At 42.5% G+C, this 14,912-nt stretch overlaps 1 protein-coding gene across 3 annotated transcripts in view; it reads left to right on the top strand.

Annotated features, from left to right (window-relative positions):
• The window catches only part of EYA2 (EYA transcriptional coactivator and phosphatase 2), a 218,334-nt gene that overhangs the window by 56,510 nt on the left and 146,912 nt on the right, over positions 1–14,912 (top strand). For all 3 annotated transcript variants that reach the window (XM_037006250.2, XM_017667454.3, XM_037006251.2), the window contains one exon: positions 13,639–13,757. In XM_037006250.2, coding sequence (XP_036862145.2) covers positions 13,649–13,757 — 109 coding nt within the window. In that variant the 5' untranslated portion in view covers positions 13,639–13,648. Of the gene's footprint in view, positions 1–13,638; positions 13,758–14,912 lie in introns of those variants that run through there.

Genomic DNA, 14,912 nt, shown 5'->3' with positions numbered 1-14,912 from the left:
GGGAAAAAAAAACCCTCACCGTATGAAATTGCATCACATTGAGCCAGCCTCACAAGAGAAACATTTAAAAACTCATGAATCACTGCATGGCCCATTCAATTTCAGGGTAACAATGTCATTAGAGGAGATCAGTCATTAGGAAAGATTCATTTTCAGACATCTGCTGCTGTCCGAGGCAGATGGTGGGAGAGTAGGACATTCAGAGTCAGACAACTTGGCTTTAAATCCATCTCTGCTACTTACAGCTGATTTTAGGCAAGTGACTTAAACATCCTGTCCTGGCTTTCCTTATCTATAATATGGGATTTTAAGTTCTGCCCATCTCCCAGGGGCTGTTGGGAAGGTTAAGTGGGCTCAAGCACGAAAAGCCCTGGAAACAGAGCCTGGCTCCTAGGCATCCTGTGAACTCATTATTTTTCAGTTTCATAATGGTCGGTGCTTTGTGGGGACACAAGTAAGAATTCGGGGAGGATGAAGATGTTCTGACATTCAGTTTTTGCTATTCAGTTTCTCTTACTGGTTCTCCAATATTTTTCTCCCACCCATTTCCCTTTTCTCAAATTGAAACACCCTTGCTCTGCAGCCTCAGAGGGAGGCTCTCAGTGGTTTAAAGCGGTTTAAAATGGGTCCAGGTCACTGTGGCGGGCCGGGGCGTGGGGAGCAGAGGAAGAGGAGCGGTGCGGGGCAGAGATGCTGTTGCACTATTGCTGAGGGTAGGGAGCCACGTGAGCTCAGAGCAAAAGCTTTTGCAGCCCAAGAGAATGCTGCTGCCTGCCCGCTGCCTGCCGGCTTGCCTCCTGGGGGGCCCCTGGGTTCCCTCTGACCTCCAGCGCTGGATGGTCCCTAGGCTGGCCTCTCCTGACAGTAAGACAGCATGGTGTTTAACCTGGTGCTTTGTTTTGTTCGTTGTGGGTGGCTTTTTTTAATGGCTCTGCATGAGAAATATTCTATAAAATTCTGCATTTTGCTTGAGGGCCCAGCGGAACCCAACCCCAAATCAGCAGAATGTGTGTGGTCCTGTCTCAGTCTGTCACCGCACATTGGGTGCTTTTTTGAAAGTTGTCTCTTGTGGGCCTACTGAATATTGGAAAACACATTGTAAATGCAGGCATCTGAACTTGACTCATGTTTAAAAGAAATCTCAAGAAGTCATATATTGTATGATTCTGTTTATATCACATTCTCCAAATGGCATTTTAGAGAATGGATTGCTGATTGGCAGGGATTTGGGTGTTTGGGGGCTGGAGGGGGCATGAGGGTGCACCTGTGAAGGGGTGGCACAACAGAGACCTTTTTGGTGATGAAATAGTTCTCTGTCTTGAGTGTACTGGTGGTTACACAAATCCACACATGTGATAAAATGACGCTAGGCTATATACACACACTGCACCAATGTCGAGGTCCTGATTTTGATACTGTACTATATAGTTACATAAGGTGTAATTGCTGGGGGGAAATTGAGCAAAGGCTATCCAGGACCTCTGTAATATTCTTTGCTGCTTCTTGTACATCTGTAATGATCTCAAAATAAAAAGGTAAAAAAAAAATTCCCTTGCATAGCAAAAGTGTATTAGCCGAAACAATGGACCCTTGATTTTACAGGTTATCGGGAATGAGGGAAGTGCAGTCAGACCATCCCATCAACCATTTTTATTCTGCCCCCCATTCGTGTGCATGTGAATCCATCGAGCCTGAGTGAGGGAGCTTGGCACAGGACTAAGACCCCAAACCTGGGCTGACAGTCCTTCCTGCCGTAAGGCTGCCTAGAACTTCATCTGCTTGGCTGAACAAGGGTGCTCTGGCGTAAACTGCTGTGGAGGCATATTATAAAAATTGCTTATGACTTCCTAAGAGAGTTTTGGATAAAAGCTTTCAGATCAGGGACTAGAAATGGTGCAGAGGGTGAGAACAGGACATGGCCATTGGGAAAATAAATCGGAGCAGCCACTCCAAGGGGTGGAAATATCCTTTACAATTTTAAAGGAACTCGCAGCAGTTTTACCTTGGGGTCTTACTCCTAGGAAGTACACACAGGTACCAGACAGTGGCATTAGCTACAGTGACAGAAACATGGGGACTGGCCAGAAGAACTGTGGCGTGGACAGACCTGGGGATTCTATGTAGCTGTTGAAAGAATAAGCTAGATCTCTGTGTCGTGATGTGGAATGAAGATGAAGACATTTTGTTATCAGAGTGAAAAAAGTCCCAGAATAGGATGTTGATAAAAATACCTTCATAAAACACACTTCTAAAACAATACTATATATTTTTAAAGTTATATATGGCTGTTTGTATGTGTTTACGGAGAGAAAAAGGTCTGCAGAATTGTTCATTCTATTAGTAACTGTGGATATGCGGGCTACAGTGACATCAGCCCCCAAATTTCACTGGCTGAACCTACAGTTTACTCCTACTCTTAACTTGCACACTGAACACCAACAATGTGATGCCCATATAGTAGAATGGGGGTCCCAGTCTCCTAAGACTGTGCTACTCAGAGGTAGTCTGTAGACTGCACTGCCAGCAGCTCCAGGTAAACACTTCATGTCCAATGGGAGAGAGCATCTCTTCTCCAGCAGTTCATCCTAGGCCTCTCATTGGCCTCCACTGACTCATGTGACCACCACCCCTGAGCCAATCACTGCAGACTGTGGCATGGGAGCTGCTAATTGCCAGGATCAGGGCCTGTTGGGTGGGTCAGCCCCAGCCAAGCCTCATCAACAGACAGCTGGGGAGAGGCACTTCTCCCAAAGATAGAGAAGATGCTATTACCACAAGCTCCACCAGGCCAGAATGCCAGGCACCCACTGTTCCACCATGTTCCACAAGTGAGGACTTTGTTCTCCATGTTGTGGCCCTAGACATACCTGCTTTCTCTTCCTGCTTTCTTAGCTCAAAGCAAGACCACCAAAATCATTTTGTGATATGCACATGTATCAGATCATCTCATTATACACCTTAAACTAACACAATATGTCAATTATATCTCAGTAAAGCTGGGGAAAAAAAGAAAAACCTAAGGAGGAAAGAAAGCAGGACTTCCAGGGGCATGACATCTAGGCAGAGCTTAATACACAGTAACTGTGATTAACAAGCACCTTGTGGCATTTTGACTAGAGCTGTTGGACCACTCTCCCCTGTGGGATGACCTGGAAGACAGTAGTGTACAACACCCATGGACTTCTGACCATGTCCTAATGCTGGAAAGAAGAGTAAACTAGGGGTCTCAGACTTGATGCATAGAGGGGCCAGGCAGGCAATATAAATATGTGCAGTGTCCCAGGTAGCGTCCATGGCAGTGACCAGCACAGTGTTGAGCTCACATAGCAGGCACTCAGTAAAGAATGGTTAAATAATACATTTATTCATACATTCAAATAATGGGTCCATTCATTATACAAGAAATATTTATTAAACAGCTGTCAAGGGCCAGGCTCTGCCAAATATTTGGGGAGTATAATGGTAGACAAAAGAGACAAAAATCTCTGCTTTCAGGGAGCTTGCAGTCTAGCCAGGAAGACAGATGGAAGTTAAATAACGTACAAACACCCATAAAAATTACTATAGTGACTGGTGTGAGAAAGAGAGGGACATGGACCCATGGGAGCTGCCATCAGGAAATGGGCTCTACTGAGGGAGGGCCTAGGGAGGTCATGCTAGAGCTGAGACCTCTGAAAGGTGAGCAGGAGGGAACAGCGTTCCAGGCTGAGGGAACAGCATGTGCAAAACCTGGTGACAGGAGGGAGCATGGAGTGAGAAAAAGGCCAGTGTGCTGGAATGAAACATCACACAACGGGAAGCCAGATCGAGGCTGTCTTCAGAAGTCCTTGCTTCATTCTAAGGACAGTCAGAGGTTATAAGCAAAGATGAGGTTGGGGAGTGGGACGCAGGTTCAGATTCTGTTGTCAGAAGTCCGTCAGGCTGTGTCACAGAGAACAAACTGGGGGGGCACAGAGAACAAACCAGAGTGAGGCCCGAGTGGCTCTGACAGGCGCAGAGCTGTGGTGCTTGTCCAGGGCAGAGAGCATAGGGCGGATGTGGCCCTGGGTCGGAGTCATGGAGGTGGAGAGCAGTCAGTGGATACTGTGGCAGTTTAGGGGATGAACTTGACAGTTCCTAGTGACAGAGTGAATATGACAGTGACGGAGGTGGAGGGGTGCGGAGATGGTCCTGGGTTTTTGGTGTGTGCAGTTGGTCCCCACTCTGCGATCGAGACAGTGGCAGAGCTGGTTTGCAATTAGCAGATGTATTTTGAATGAAATCAAGTGGGGGTACGGGGGGGTGGCGGCCAGAAATGCCCAGGTTGGAGCCCCAGCTGTTGTCTATCCAGAAGCCTGTGATTGCTGTCAGCAGGTTTGGGTTTCAAAACCCTTGAAAGATGCTGGGAGTTGGCCCTCTCTAAAGTCCCCTTGGCCGACTGGCCATCTGTCCTCTCCATCCAACAGGCAGAGCCACTGTTCTCAGCCAAGGTAGCCAGGGCGCTCAGGGGGGTGTGGAGAGGTGAGCTGCCCACCCGCCTGGGACCCTCCATCTGCTTTTGATCCTTCCCAGCCTTTGAAGTCTCCCCCACCCCCCACCCTCCAGCTGTCATCTCTGGGGCTCCTCCAGCAGCCCCACGCTCCCTTCTTGCTTCCTAGTCCCCAGGGACAGGGGTGGTGACAAGGGTAACGAATGGTGCAAGCCGCTGGCAGCAGCAGGCCAGGAGAAGGCCAGAGGGCGGGGGCTTTTGAATGCCTCTTTCTTCCCACTCCTCTTGGCCCAGTTCGGAAGCAGCAGGGGTATCAGGGTTTTGCAACAATGCAATGCAGGAAAAAAAAATTTTTTTGTAAATGAATCCCATGCCTTTGCTGCTCTTTCCCGCCTTCATGAAAAAGAAGCTAAGCCTTTCTCCTCCCCCCAGACTCAGCTAAGACTGTCTGATTTCTCTCTTCCCTCCCCTGCAAAGAGAATAAGCTGGTCTCCTATTTCAGGTAATTGTGAAGAGAGAAGGGGGGGAACATGGGGGAAGCTTCCCCCCAGATTACAAGAGAATTCCACCCTGCCCATCAGAGCACAGTAAGAACCAGTGGTTTCCAGATGATCCTCATGACAGCTCCTGTGTCTACGTGGAATGAAACTAATTGTGTGTTTCAAGCTTTGTCTGTGTGAATGCAAATAATTGTTGAGCATCCACTCACTCATGCCTTCTCTGACTTAACCTGCAGAATAATTTGCCAGGGGAAGTTCTCTTGTTTTCCCCATCCTTATGGATGAGGCTCAGAGAAGTTAAATAACTTGCCCAAGGTTATATATCTGATGAGACATGTAGCTGGGATTTAAAGCCCTACAGTAGATGACAGAGTCAGTGCTCTGACCTGATGGCTTAGTGGATATTGAGGCTGAATGGGCCCTGGGTTCAAATTCTGACCCAGTTTTATTTGCAACGTTTGGTTAAGAGCACAGGTTGGTTATGACTCCAGGCTCCAACCCTAACTGGTAGGTTAGTGAACTTCAATCTGAATGAAACTCAGTCTCCTCATCTCTATCCACTTCATAGGATTAAATGAGTCAAGATGTGTAAAGAGCTCTTGGCCCCAGAGTAAATGTTCTTTGAGTGTTTGCTATTTTTCTTTCTATTATCTGTAAAATGAGCACTATAATCAGGGCCAGGTTTAGACCTTCAGAGGCTTCAAAACACCAAAAGAGATCAGCCTCCCTCTTCTACTGCCCTATGTAATTCAATAATAAGACCATATGACCAGCACAAAACTCACCACGGGCTGCAAGTTTAAAAGCTTCTTTTAAACTCCTCATGGCAGAATAGGGTAAGTTCACCAAACAGGAATGATTCATGTTTCCTTTGTGCCTGTGCTTTGCTCAGACCTAAACCTGTTGGGAAATAGAGGGCAGAAATTATATCTCCCAGGATGAGGGAGAAAATTAAGGGAGATAATGTGAAAGTGATGGGGAATATGCCTAGCCTGCAGTAGGTGCTCGGGAAATACGAGCTACGATTAGAATTTTTAGAAGGGTTTTTTTTTTTACTCCAAGTTGCCTTGAACTGTTCATATCGCTGTACTTTGTGGTTAATAGTTCGCTTCTGCTGGAGAGCAGCTCCCATAAAGCTGTAGGCTGGCAGCAGGAAAGGACAAGTGGCAGCTTCTTCAGTCAGGGTGGTGTTTACTTTGCAAAGACTAACATGTCTATTGCTCTGGCTTTGTTAATGATATTTGTGTATTTGTTTCCGAAGAATGATGTATTTACATTGCTGTAAGTACGTTTGAATTTTAGATCTTGTATTGCATCACACAGACCAAGACTCAGTCAACTGTCTTTATTCCTTTTTGAAGTCAGTACCATGCAAAGTACTTTTGAGGAGGACAGATTTCTTACTGTTATATCTTGGTGGCTTGATTCTTCTGTCATTACTGTATGGTCCTCTAAATCTCTAGTAATGGTTTTTATTTTCAAGTCTATTTCAAATTATGCCAGCTTCCTTTTATTTGGTGTTTGTATATAGAGAGTTTTCCAGTTTTGCTTTGAATCTATGTGTCTTTATATTTGACAGGGGCCTTTTGTAATAAGAATGTAGTTCATTCTTTAATCCAGTCTTACAATCTTTGTCTTTTAATGGAAGGTATTTATTCTGCTTACGTTTAATATACTTACTGTAATGCAATGTTTACTGTAATTGTTGATAAATTTGAGTTTAAAGCGATCATATTTTTTTCTATTTGCTCCATCTCTTCTTTGCTTCTCCTCTACTTTCCTGCCTCCTTTGGGACTAATCAGGTATTTCTATTATTCCATTTTCTCTATTGCTTGTTGGTATACATTTTTTATTATTCTCTGCATAGTTACCTTAAAGATTACAGCATGCATCCTTGATAAATGTTAAGTTTACTCCAAGTTAGTACTTATACTGCTTCCAGGAACTATGCAAGGTTCTTCAACTATGTAAACTTCATTTGTCCACCTCCTTACTCACATATTTACCCTTTTACATTGTTTTCTGTTCTTTGCTAAGTTTTCATGTCTCCAGAGCATCTTCATAGTGTGGGTCTACTGGTTGCAAATAAACTTGATTGTGGTTTGTTTCCTTTATGGAAGAATTTTTGCTAGCATAGAATTCTATGTTGGTGAATGAAGTACCATTGTTCTGATTTCCATCATTTTTGTTGAGACATCTTATTGCTCCTTCTTTAATAATAATTTGTCTTTTTTTCATCTTCTGGCTGCTTTTAAGATTAGTATATTCTCACACATATACAGTTTGACTATTATATGCCCAGGAGTATTTTCCTCTGATTTATCCTGCTTCTGATTTACAGACCTTCTTTTTTCTTTTAATTGAAGTATCGGGGATACACAATCTTATATTGGTTTCCAATGTACAACACAGTGGTTCAACAGTTACCCATATTGTTAAATCCTCACCCCCTCTAGTGCAGTTATTCTCTATCAACATAGAAAGATGTTACAGAGTCATTGGCTGTATTCTCCATGCTGTACTACCATCCCCACGACCAGCTTATAGTGTGATTGCGAATTATTATGCCCCTTTATCCCCTTCACCCTTCCCAGCCCCTCCCCCTCGGTAACCACTAGTCCCTTCTCAGTGTCTATGAGTCTACTGCTGTTTTGTTCGCTCTGTTTTGCTTTGTTTTTATATTCCACAAATAAGGGAAATTATACAGTATTTGTCTTTCTCTACCTGGCTTATTTCACTGAGCATAATACCCTCTAGATCCATCCATGTTGTTGCAAATGGCAGGATTTCTTTTCTTTTACAGCTGAATAATGTTCCATTGTGTATATGTACCACATCTTCTTTATCCACTCATCTGTTGATGGACATCTAGGTGTTTCTATATCTTGGCTATTGTAAATAATGCAGTGATAAACATAAGGGTGCATGTATCTTTTCAAATCAGGGATTTTATTTTCTTTGGGTAAATTCCTATAAGTGAAATTACAGGATTGAATGGAATTTTTTTTTTTTTGAGGAACCTCTGTACTGCTTTCCATAGTGATTGCACCACTTTACATTCCCACCAACAGGGTGGGAAGGGTTCCCATTTCTCTACTCCTCACCAACATTTGTTATTCTTACCTTTTGGATAGTGGCCATTCTAACTGATGTGAAGTGATATCTCATTGTGGTTTTGGTTTGCATTTCCCTGGTGATTAGCAATGTGGAGTATCTTTCATGTGCCTGCTGACCATTTGTATTTCTTCTTTGCAGACCTTGATTCCACTGCCTTGATGTCTCCTGTCAGTGTTAGGTTTTCCGTCAGTTGCTCATTAAACATTTTTTCTGACTTGTTCCCTCTCTACTCTTTCTGTGGCTTCTATTACATGTATGTCCGACCTTTTCTCCATGTTCCATGTTTTTTAATGCTTTTATGAAAACCTATTTCCCAGCCTTCTTTCTGATATTTGTCTACTAATTCATTTTCCAGTTCATTAATCTTTTCTTCTGCTATGTTCAGTCTGTGGTTCCATTGCTCTGTTGAGTTCTGAATTTCAATTATTACATTCTTCAGTTTTAGAATTTTCATTTGAATTTTTTTAAAGAGTCTAGTTCTCTAGAAGCATTCTACACCATAAATCTATTTTCTTGATCCCATTTTCAAGGTAGTTGGGAAGTACATGTTTCATAACTCCATAGCTGAATCTTATATGGTTTTAGGGGTTTTTTTCCCCTTGGTTTTTGATTATTTGGTTTTGTCTCCTTGCATGCCTGGTAATTTTTTATTAAATGCTAAACATTATGTATGAAAAATTGTGGAAACTCTGGAAGATGAAATTTCCCCAAAAGAAAAGTTACTTTTCTTCTGGTAGGTAGTGATAGTAGAGGCACATCACTTTGATTCAATAGGGGATTAAAATGATTTAAGACATGGTGTCAGTTAAAAGCCTGGTATGTTTACAAAAGATTCTCATCCTTGGTGGGCCGCAAACTCCAATTTTTGCCTCCCTAGGACCAGGAGATCGCCCAAAGCTCTGCTTCATTTCCTGCCTTCCTACCTGCCCCTTTCTGCTGGGCTTCTCTGACTCTCACCACACCCAGCGTGCATATCAGCAAATGCCTCAAGGGTAGTAATTGTCAGCAGTATCTGGCTCATTCTTCTGTGGTTCTCATATCTCTAGGATCTTTGCTCCTTGGGTCCTAACTACTTTAGTAGCCCTGAACTCCAGATTTTGTCTTCCCAGCCCCTTGAGACTGGAAAACTCTAAGCTGTCCCTTTTTCCTTTTGTGTTTCCCAATTGGCAAATGTCTTAATGGGAGAAGTGGTAGAGGTCAGACTTCACTCAGTCCTGGTCTCATCAATGTGGACTCTCGGGCCCTCCATCCCTGCTTTAGTTGCCCTCCAGTGCCTTAAAACAATGTTTGGTAGGGTTGTATTTTTTATTACAATAGTGAGATTGAACCAAAATATAAACTATCCCATCAAAGCTAGGAGGTGAGTTCAGTTAGAGTTTAATACCTGTTAGGAAAAATCACATATTTTCATTTTCTCCAATATTGGAGGAAAATGTGGCTCTCAACCATTTTAAAAGGAATACCCCAGATAAATTAAATACTTAACTGTGAAAGGTAAAACTCTAAAGGAATAGCTTAAAATGTTGGCAAATTTTAGTATCCGAGGGTTAGGGAAATAATTTTGACACCAAGGAAAAAAAGGAATTTGGAGACAAATATGTAAGAAGTTGTTTGTGCTGCAAGACACCATAAATATAGAAAACAGGCAAATGAAAGGTTAAGAAAAGAAGATTATAGTATCTAAAACCAACAATGAACTAATATTTAGACTGTACATGGCACTCCAGCAAATCAACAAGAGGAGAAAAAAAAAACCCTGCAGAAAAATGAACAAGAATAAAAGATATAAATAGTTCCCAGAAACTCATATGGCCCACAATTGAGTATATGCTCTAACTCACTACTAACCGTAGAAATGCAAATTGAAACAACTATGAGATATCACTTTCCACTTACTGGTTTGACAAAAATTAGAATGCTGGATAATGCCAAGTGTTATTAAGAATTTATGAAAACTAGAGGATTCATGCCCTTGTGCTAGGAATCCAGATTAGCACAGGAATTATGAAGAATGATCTGCTAGTAACTGGTTAAGTTCAGTTCACATGTACCCAATGGCACAGAAATCTTCCTTAAATATATATACATTTTAAGTATGTGTGTCTGTAAACACATATGTATGGATAGATACACATAATATTATTTTAATGAAGATGTTCATCGCAGCATTGTTTATGGTAGTTGAGAGATAAAGGCTTCCTAGCCATTCAGCACTAGGGCGACGCGTAAATACAATGGAGCGGGCACACAGTATAGAATTCTAGTTATAAGCTAGATAATCATTCAGCAGCATGTGTACATTATAAAACCATTGTGAAGACTGAAAAAAAGGAAAGCCTAATAAGCAGAATGAGATCTCAAGCACACCACTGTTCATGTGGATTAAAACACATGTCACACATAAAACAATACAGCATCATTTATCAGGAGACATACTTACATATTTAATACATTAGAGTCCAATGACTAGGGAGAGTGAGAAAAGAGAATAGATTGGAGTTTTAAAAACTTTGTTTGAGGAAGCTAGTCACTCAATTACAGATTTTCCGTCTCCCTCTCCCCTTCAAAGTCCCTCTCTCCCTCCATCCCTTCCTTCCTCCCATCCTCCAACAAATCATCAGATGACAGAATGAACAAGATTCTGTGTCAGGTGTGTTGGGGGGAGATAGGAGGATCTCCACATTGGCTTGGCCTGCGGGAATCTTAGGCAAGAGTCTAAAGTGCATACACCAAAAGCTTTCATAGCTACTTGGCCTCAGAGTTAAAACTCACAAACACATTCCTGCTCTGCTATAACATCAAGTGCTGTTTGGGTCACGCCGATACTCCGTAAAATCAATAAGCTGTATGACTGAGGCCGGAAGCGTCACATTGCTGTTTCTTTCCTCATCAGGCTTTTCTGACAATACATGTGCCATGTGTCTCAAATGCAAAGGCCTGTAGGACCAGGAGGAAACACAGATGGAAAAAGAGATCAAATCTAAGATACTAGGGAGCAGTGTGGACTATGGCAAACTGGAGCTCATAGGCCCTGACCAATTGGACAACTGCTACCCAACTCCAGCAATAGTTGCCATGCAGGAACATGGCAATATGATTCCATTTTCAAAAGAAGCTGAAAATCCAGATTTTTATGTAAAATTACCTCATTTTTAAATATTAGCAACTACTTCAAATATTTTTAACCCTAAGGAGGAAGATAAACAGTTCATTTTGTTTTTAACTGGATTTGGTCCTTTAGCTAATAACTTGCTGCCTTGAATACCCATACTCACAGCATCTAGATATTTAGAGAGCAATGCTGTTTTTTTACATCATTGTTTATTTTCTAACCTTAAATAATTTGCCTACACCCAAAAGGATGAAGGAGATGAGTTTGAATAAAATGCAAATTTCTGGCAAGTACGATTAGATAACAGGTTCAATATCTGCTGTTGCTAAGCTCCATACAATGTGTTTGATGTATTAAAGACACAAGACACCTTGGCCTCTCTCCTGAAGTGCCCTATGACATTCAGGAAAGAAGGAAATGGGAACCCAGGACACATGTATACATGAGACATTTAGTAACCAAATGTTTCTTAGCTAATGTAAATATATAAACACTAAAAAGCTGATCTGCGTGGAATTCCGTCATCAGACTTAAAAGTACATGTAAAGTACTTCCTATGTGCATGTCCTAGGATAAGTGATTTCTTTCTTTTTTAAAAATATTAAGGCACAGAAAGATGTATAGTAACCATATAACAGTGGCATGCCCAGCACCCTGCTTACAGACTAAAACAGGGGTTGGCAAGCTTTTTCTACCAGCAACTAACTATTTTCAGCTTTGAGCGTCTCTATCACAACTACTCAGAAGTAGCAGCACGAAAGGAGCCACAGATAATACATTACATCAATGGGCAGGACTATGTTCAAGAAAGCTTTCTTTTTTCCAAATTCTGGAGCCTGCAATTTGAATTTCACATCATGAAATGGTATCCTTCTTTCGGTTTTTTTGTCAACCATTTAAAAACGTGGAATCCCTTCTTAGCTCATGGGTCATACCTGGACCATAGTTTGTGTCAGCCTCTGAACTAAAATGACAAACACAGTTGAAGCCCCCAGATATCACTTCCTAAACTGCAAAGCCATACTATTCTCAGAGTTAGCCTTTCCCCTGAAATTGGTGTTTATCATTCCTGGGCATACTGTTCTTTTTTACTGCATGTGTATGCATCCCTTAACAGGATAAAATACTGATTTGTATATTTTACACTTCGTGGAAATTGAATCATATTTTGAGTACCCTTGTGATTCTTTGCTTAGTACTCCTTTGTTTGGCTCTCTGTCTGTCCTGCTGGGTAGGGCAGTCTTTTCCTCCAGTTCAGTCTTTTCCACAGCTGTATTGTATTCCACTGAGTGAGCACACTGCCTATCGCATTCTTCCTATGGCATTTAGGTTGCTGTCTACTGAGGCCTTTCTTTACAAGTATCACCTCTTTCCGTCTTCATTATGACCTTTTCAGGGAGTTACTTTGATGATCCCCATTGTCCGGATGAGAAAACTTTTGACTTAGAGCAGTTTGGAAACTTTCTCACAGTGGCAAAACTGGAATTTGAATCTGTGATCTTCTCTCAAAGGAATCTTAGTTTATACCCACTTCGCCATCAGTCAGTACACCGTGTTTCATTAACATAATGATAGTGGACCCTGCCAGGGGTGACCTTGCAGTACCGGTGTTCTTTCAACAAACGTGGCCTTTCTCTGAGGACAGTTTGAACCAGCATCGAATGGTATTGGTCATAGTTTAGTCCTTTGAAAACTACCATGTACGATATTATGCCGTCAACCAGAAATTTCATTTCCTAACCACAGTGGGTAGAAATTCAAGAGGAATAAGTCCCTACATAGTGCAAAAGTTGGAAAAGTTTTCAGTAAAACATGAGGGAGACCGGGAGGCTTGGCCTGTGCTTTCCTGTCCCCCGTAACATCTTATCAAAGTTGGAGTAACTCAGGAGTAAGTGTTGTCTTTCTTGGTAGGGACCAAAGTGACGGGTTGTGGAGTTTTGCTGCCTAAAGGGGTTTGTTACTTAATTCTAATGCTTTTTGAGGCTTTCTCTGTACAAGTAACACCATGTCCATTTTTCTCTCTTAACTGCAGTCAACTCCCATTTCTCCCCAAGCCTCTGACTTTTGGGAATCCAAACGCAAACACCCCTCTCTGCCTGCCTCTCCCTTCTTCTCCTGGGAAGTGTCCCTAGCTCACTCCAGCTCATTCAGATGGCATTTAAGAGACCAAAGTATAATTTTTCTAGTGGGAAAATACAGTATGAAGGAGGGGAAAGTTTTAATCAAGTGGGTGTATTCTCCAAGGGGAGAAAGTACTTCATTTTAATTCCTCATTTCCCTTTGATGAAAAGTTTAGTGAATTTTTATGATGTAGAATTTATAAGATGGCTGGGTTTAGGTAATCAGCTTTAATATTTATACTCTTAGGGAAAGAAATAGGAATCATTAGTAGGCATGCATAATTAATGAATAAATTATATTTCCCTTTGTTTTCTTTCAGGTATAAGGAAATGCTAGAACTAGTGATCTCACCCAGCCTTACTGTAAACAGCAGTTGTCCGGGGAAACTGAAGCTTAACTGCGCTGACGCTGATGTCTGGACTCTGAGTGACATAGAAGGTAGGCCTCCTGGTGTGAGTTTTGGTTGACTGCTGGTGGTCCCTACTCACCCCTCAGAATATCATGAGGGACTGATGGCCTTAGATACGCATCCTTTCGAAAGTACTGCCATTATGACAATTTATCCTCCTGCCGATCAGATTGTTGCCCCTAGACCAAAACTTTGGCATGCATTGCTAACAATTATGTCTAGTCATTAGAGGTAAAAGTAGGCTCATTCGTGTTCTGAACGTCCCATCTTGGTCGCCAAATCCCAGAAATGCTGACACCTCCACAGACAGCCGTCAGTTTCAGGTGTGTCCCAGGCACGGCCCTGGGTGTGTCCTGCAGGGTCTGGGTCTCCTGCTCTGAGTTCTGTCCCTCAGCAAGCTCCTGCCGTGGCCGCATCCAAGCAGGCGTCTTGTTTACAGAGGTTTGACGTTGGGACACGAACTTGTCTGCAGTTTGCTTTCAGGTTGGTTTGGAGTCAAGGAAGCAGAAGAGAGTTAAGCTGTTTAAAAAATAATTGGCAAATGATGCAGCCGGACTAGTTTTCACTAGAACAATTCCAGCTATTGTTTGTTCTGTTTGGGATCTGTCAACCTTCCTGGTAGAGCGGAGTTAGCAGAAGGCATTAAGCTATTATGCTTAGCCATTGGGCTTAACCCTTTACTGGCCAGCTTTGGGATTTGCTGCTGGTGTTCTGGGACCCCAGGCTGTCTCTCCTTCACTGTTTGTGTTTGATGCCAGCCTCTATGGGGCACAAATCCTGTGTAAGTTGTAGAAAACCAGAGACTTGTGTCTGGACGAATATAACATCATCAGGAATTTGCTTTTAAGCAACTCCAGGCCTCCGGGAGTAGCTATTACTGTCACCAAGACAATGACATTTCCCATGCATGCTGCTTATGAAGCTGAGATTTGCCTGCTAAAAGTACCACTGAGGGGGTCTGGGCTCCCACACCCTAACCACATGGTAGGGAACACACCCTCACTCTTCCTGGAACTTGGGCATGTCCATGTAAACATCCTGGGCTCTTTGAGAGTTTGAGAAAATGTATTGAACCCTGTTGAAAGACAGTCCCCCTTTTCTCTCTGAGTGGAGGCACAAGTCTTCATTCTAGAGCCAGTGGGGATAGGAGAAGGGATAGACTGCCAAGTAAGGAAGACCCAAGT

This window comes from Manis javanica, chromosome 5 (genome assembly GCF_040802235.1).
Source record: "Manis javanica isolate MJ-LG chromosome 5, MJ_LKY, whole genome shotgun sequence".
Lineage (NCBI taxonomy): Eukaryota > Metazoa > Chordata > Mammalia > Pholidota > Manidae > Manis > Manis javanica.
Note: the sequence above shows the minus strand (reverse complement) of the source record. Positions and strands in the feature narration are given on the sequence as shown.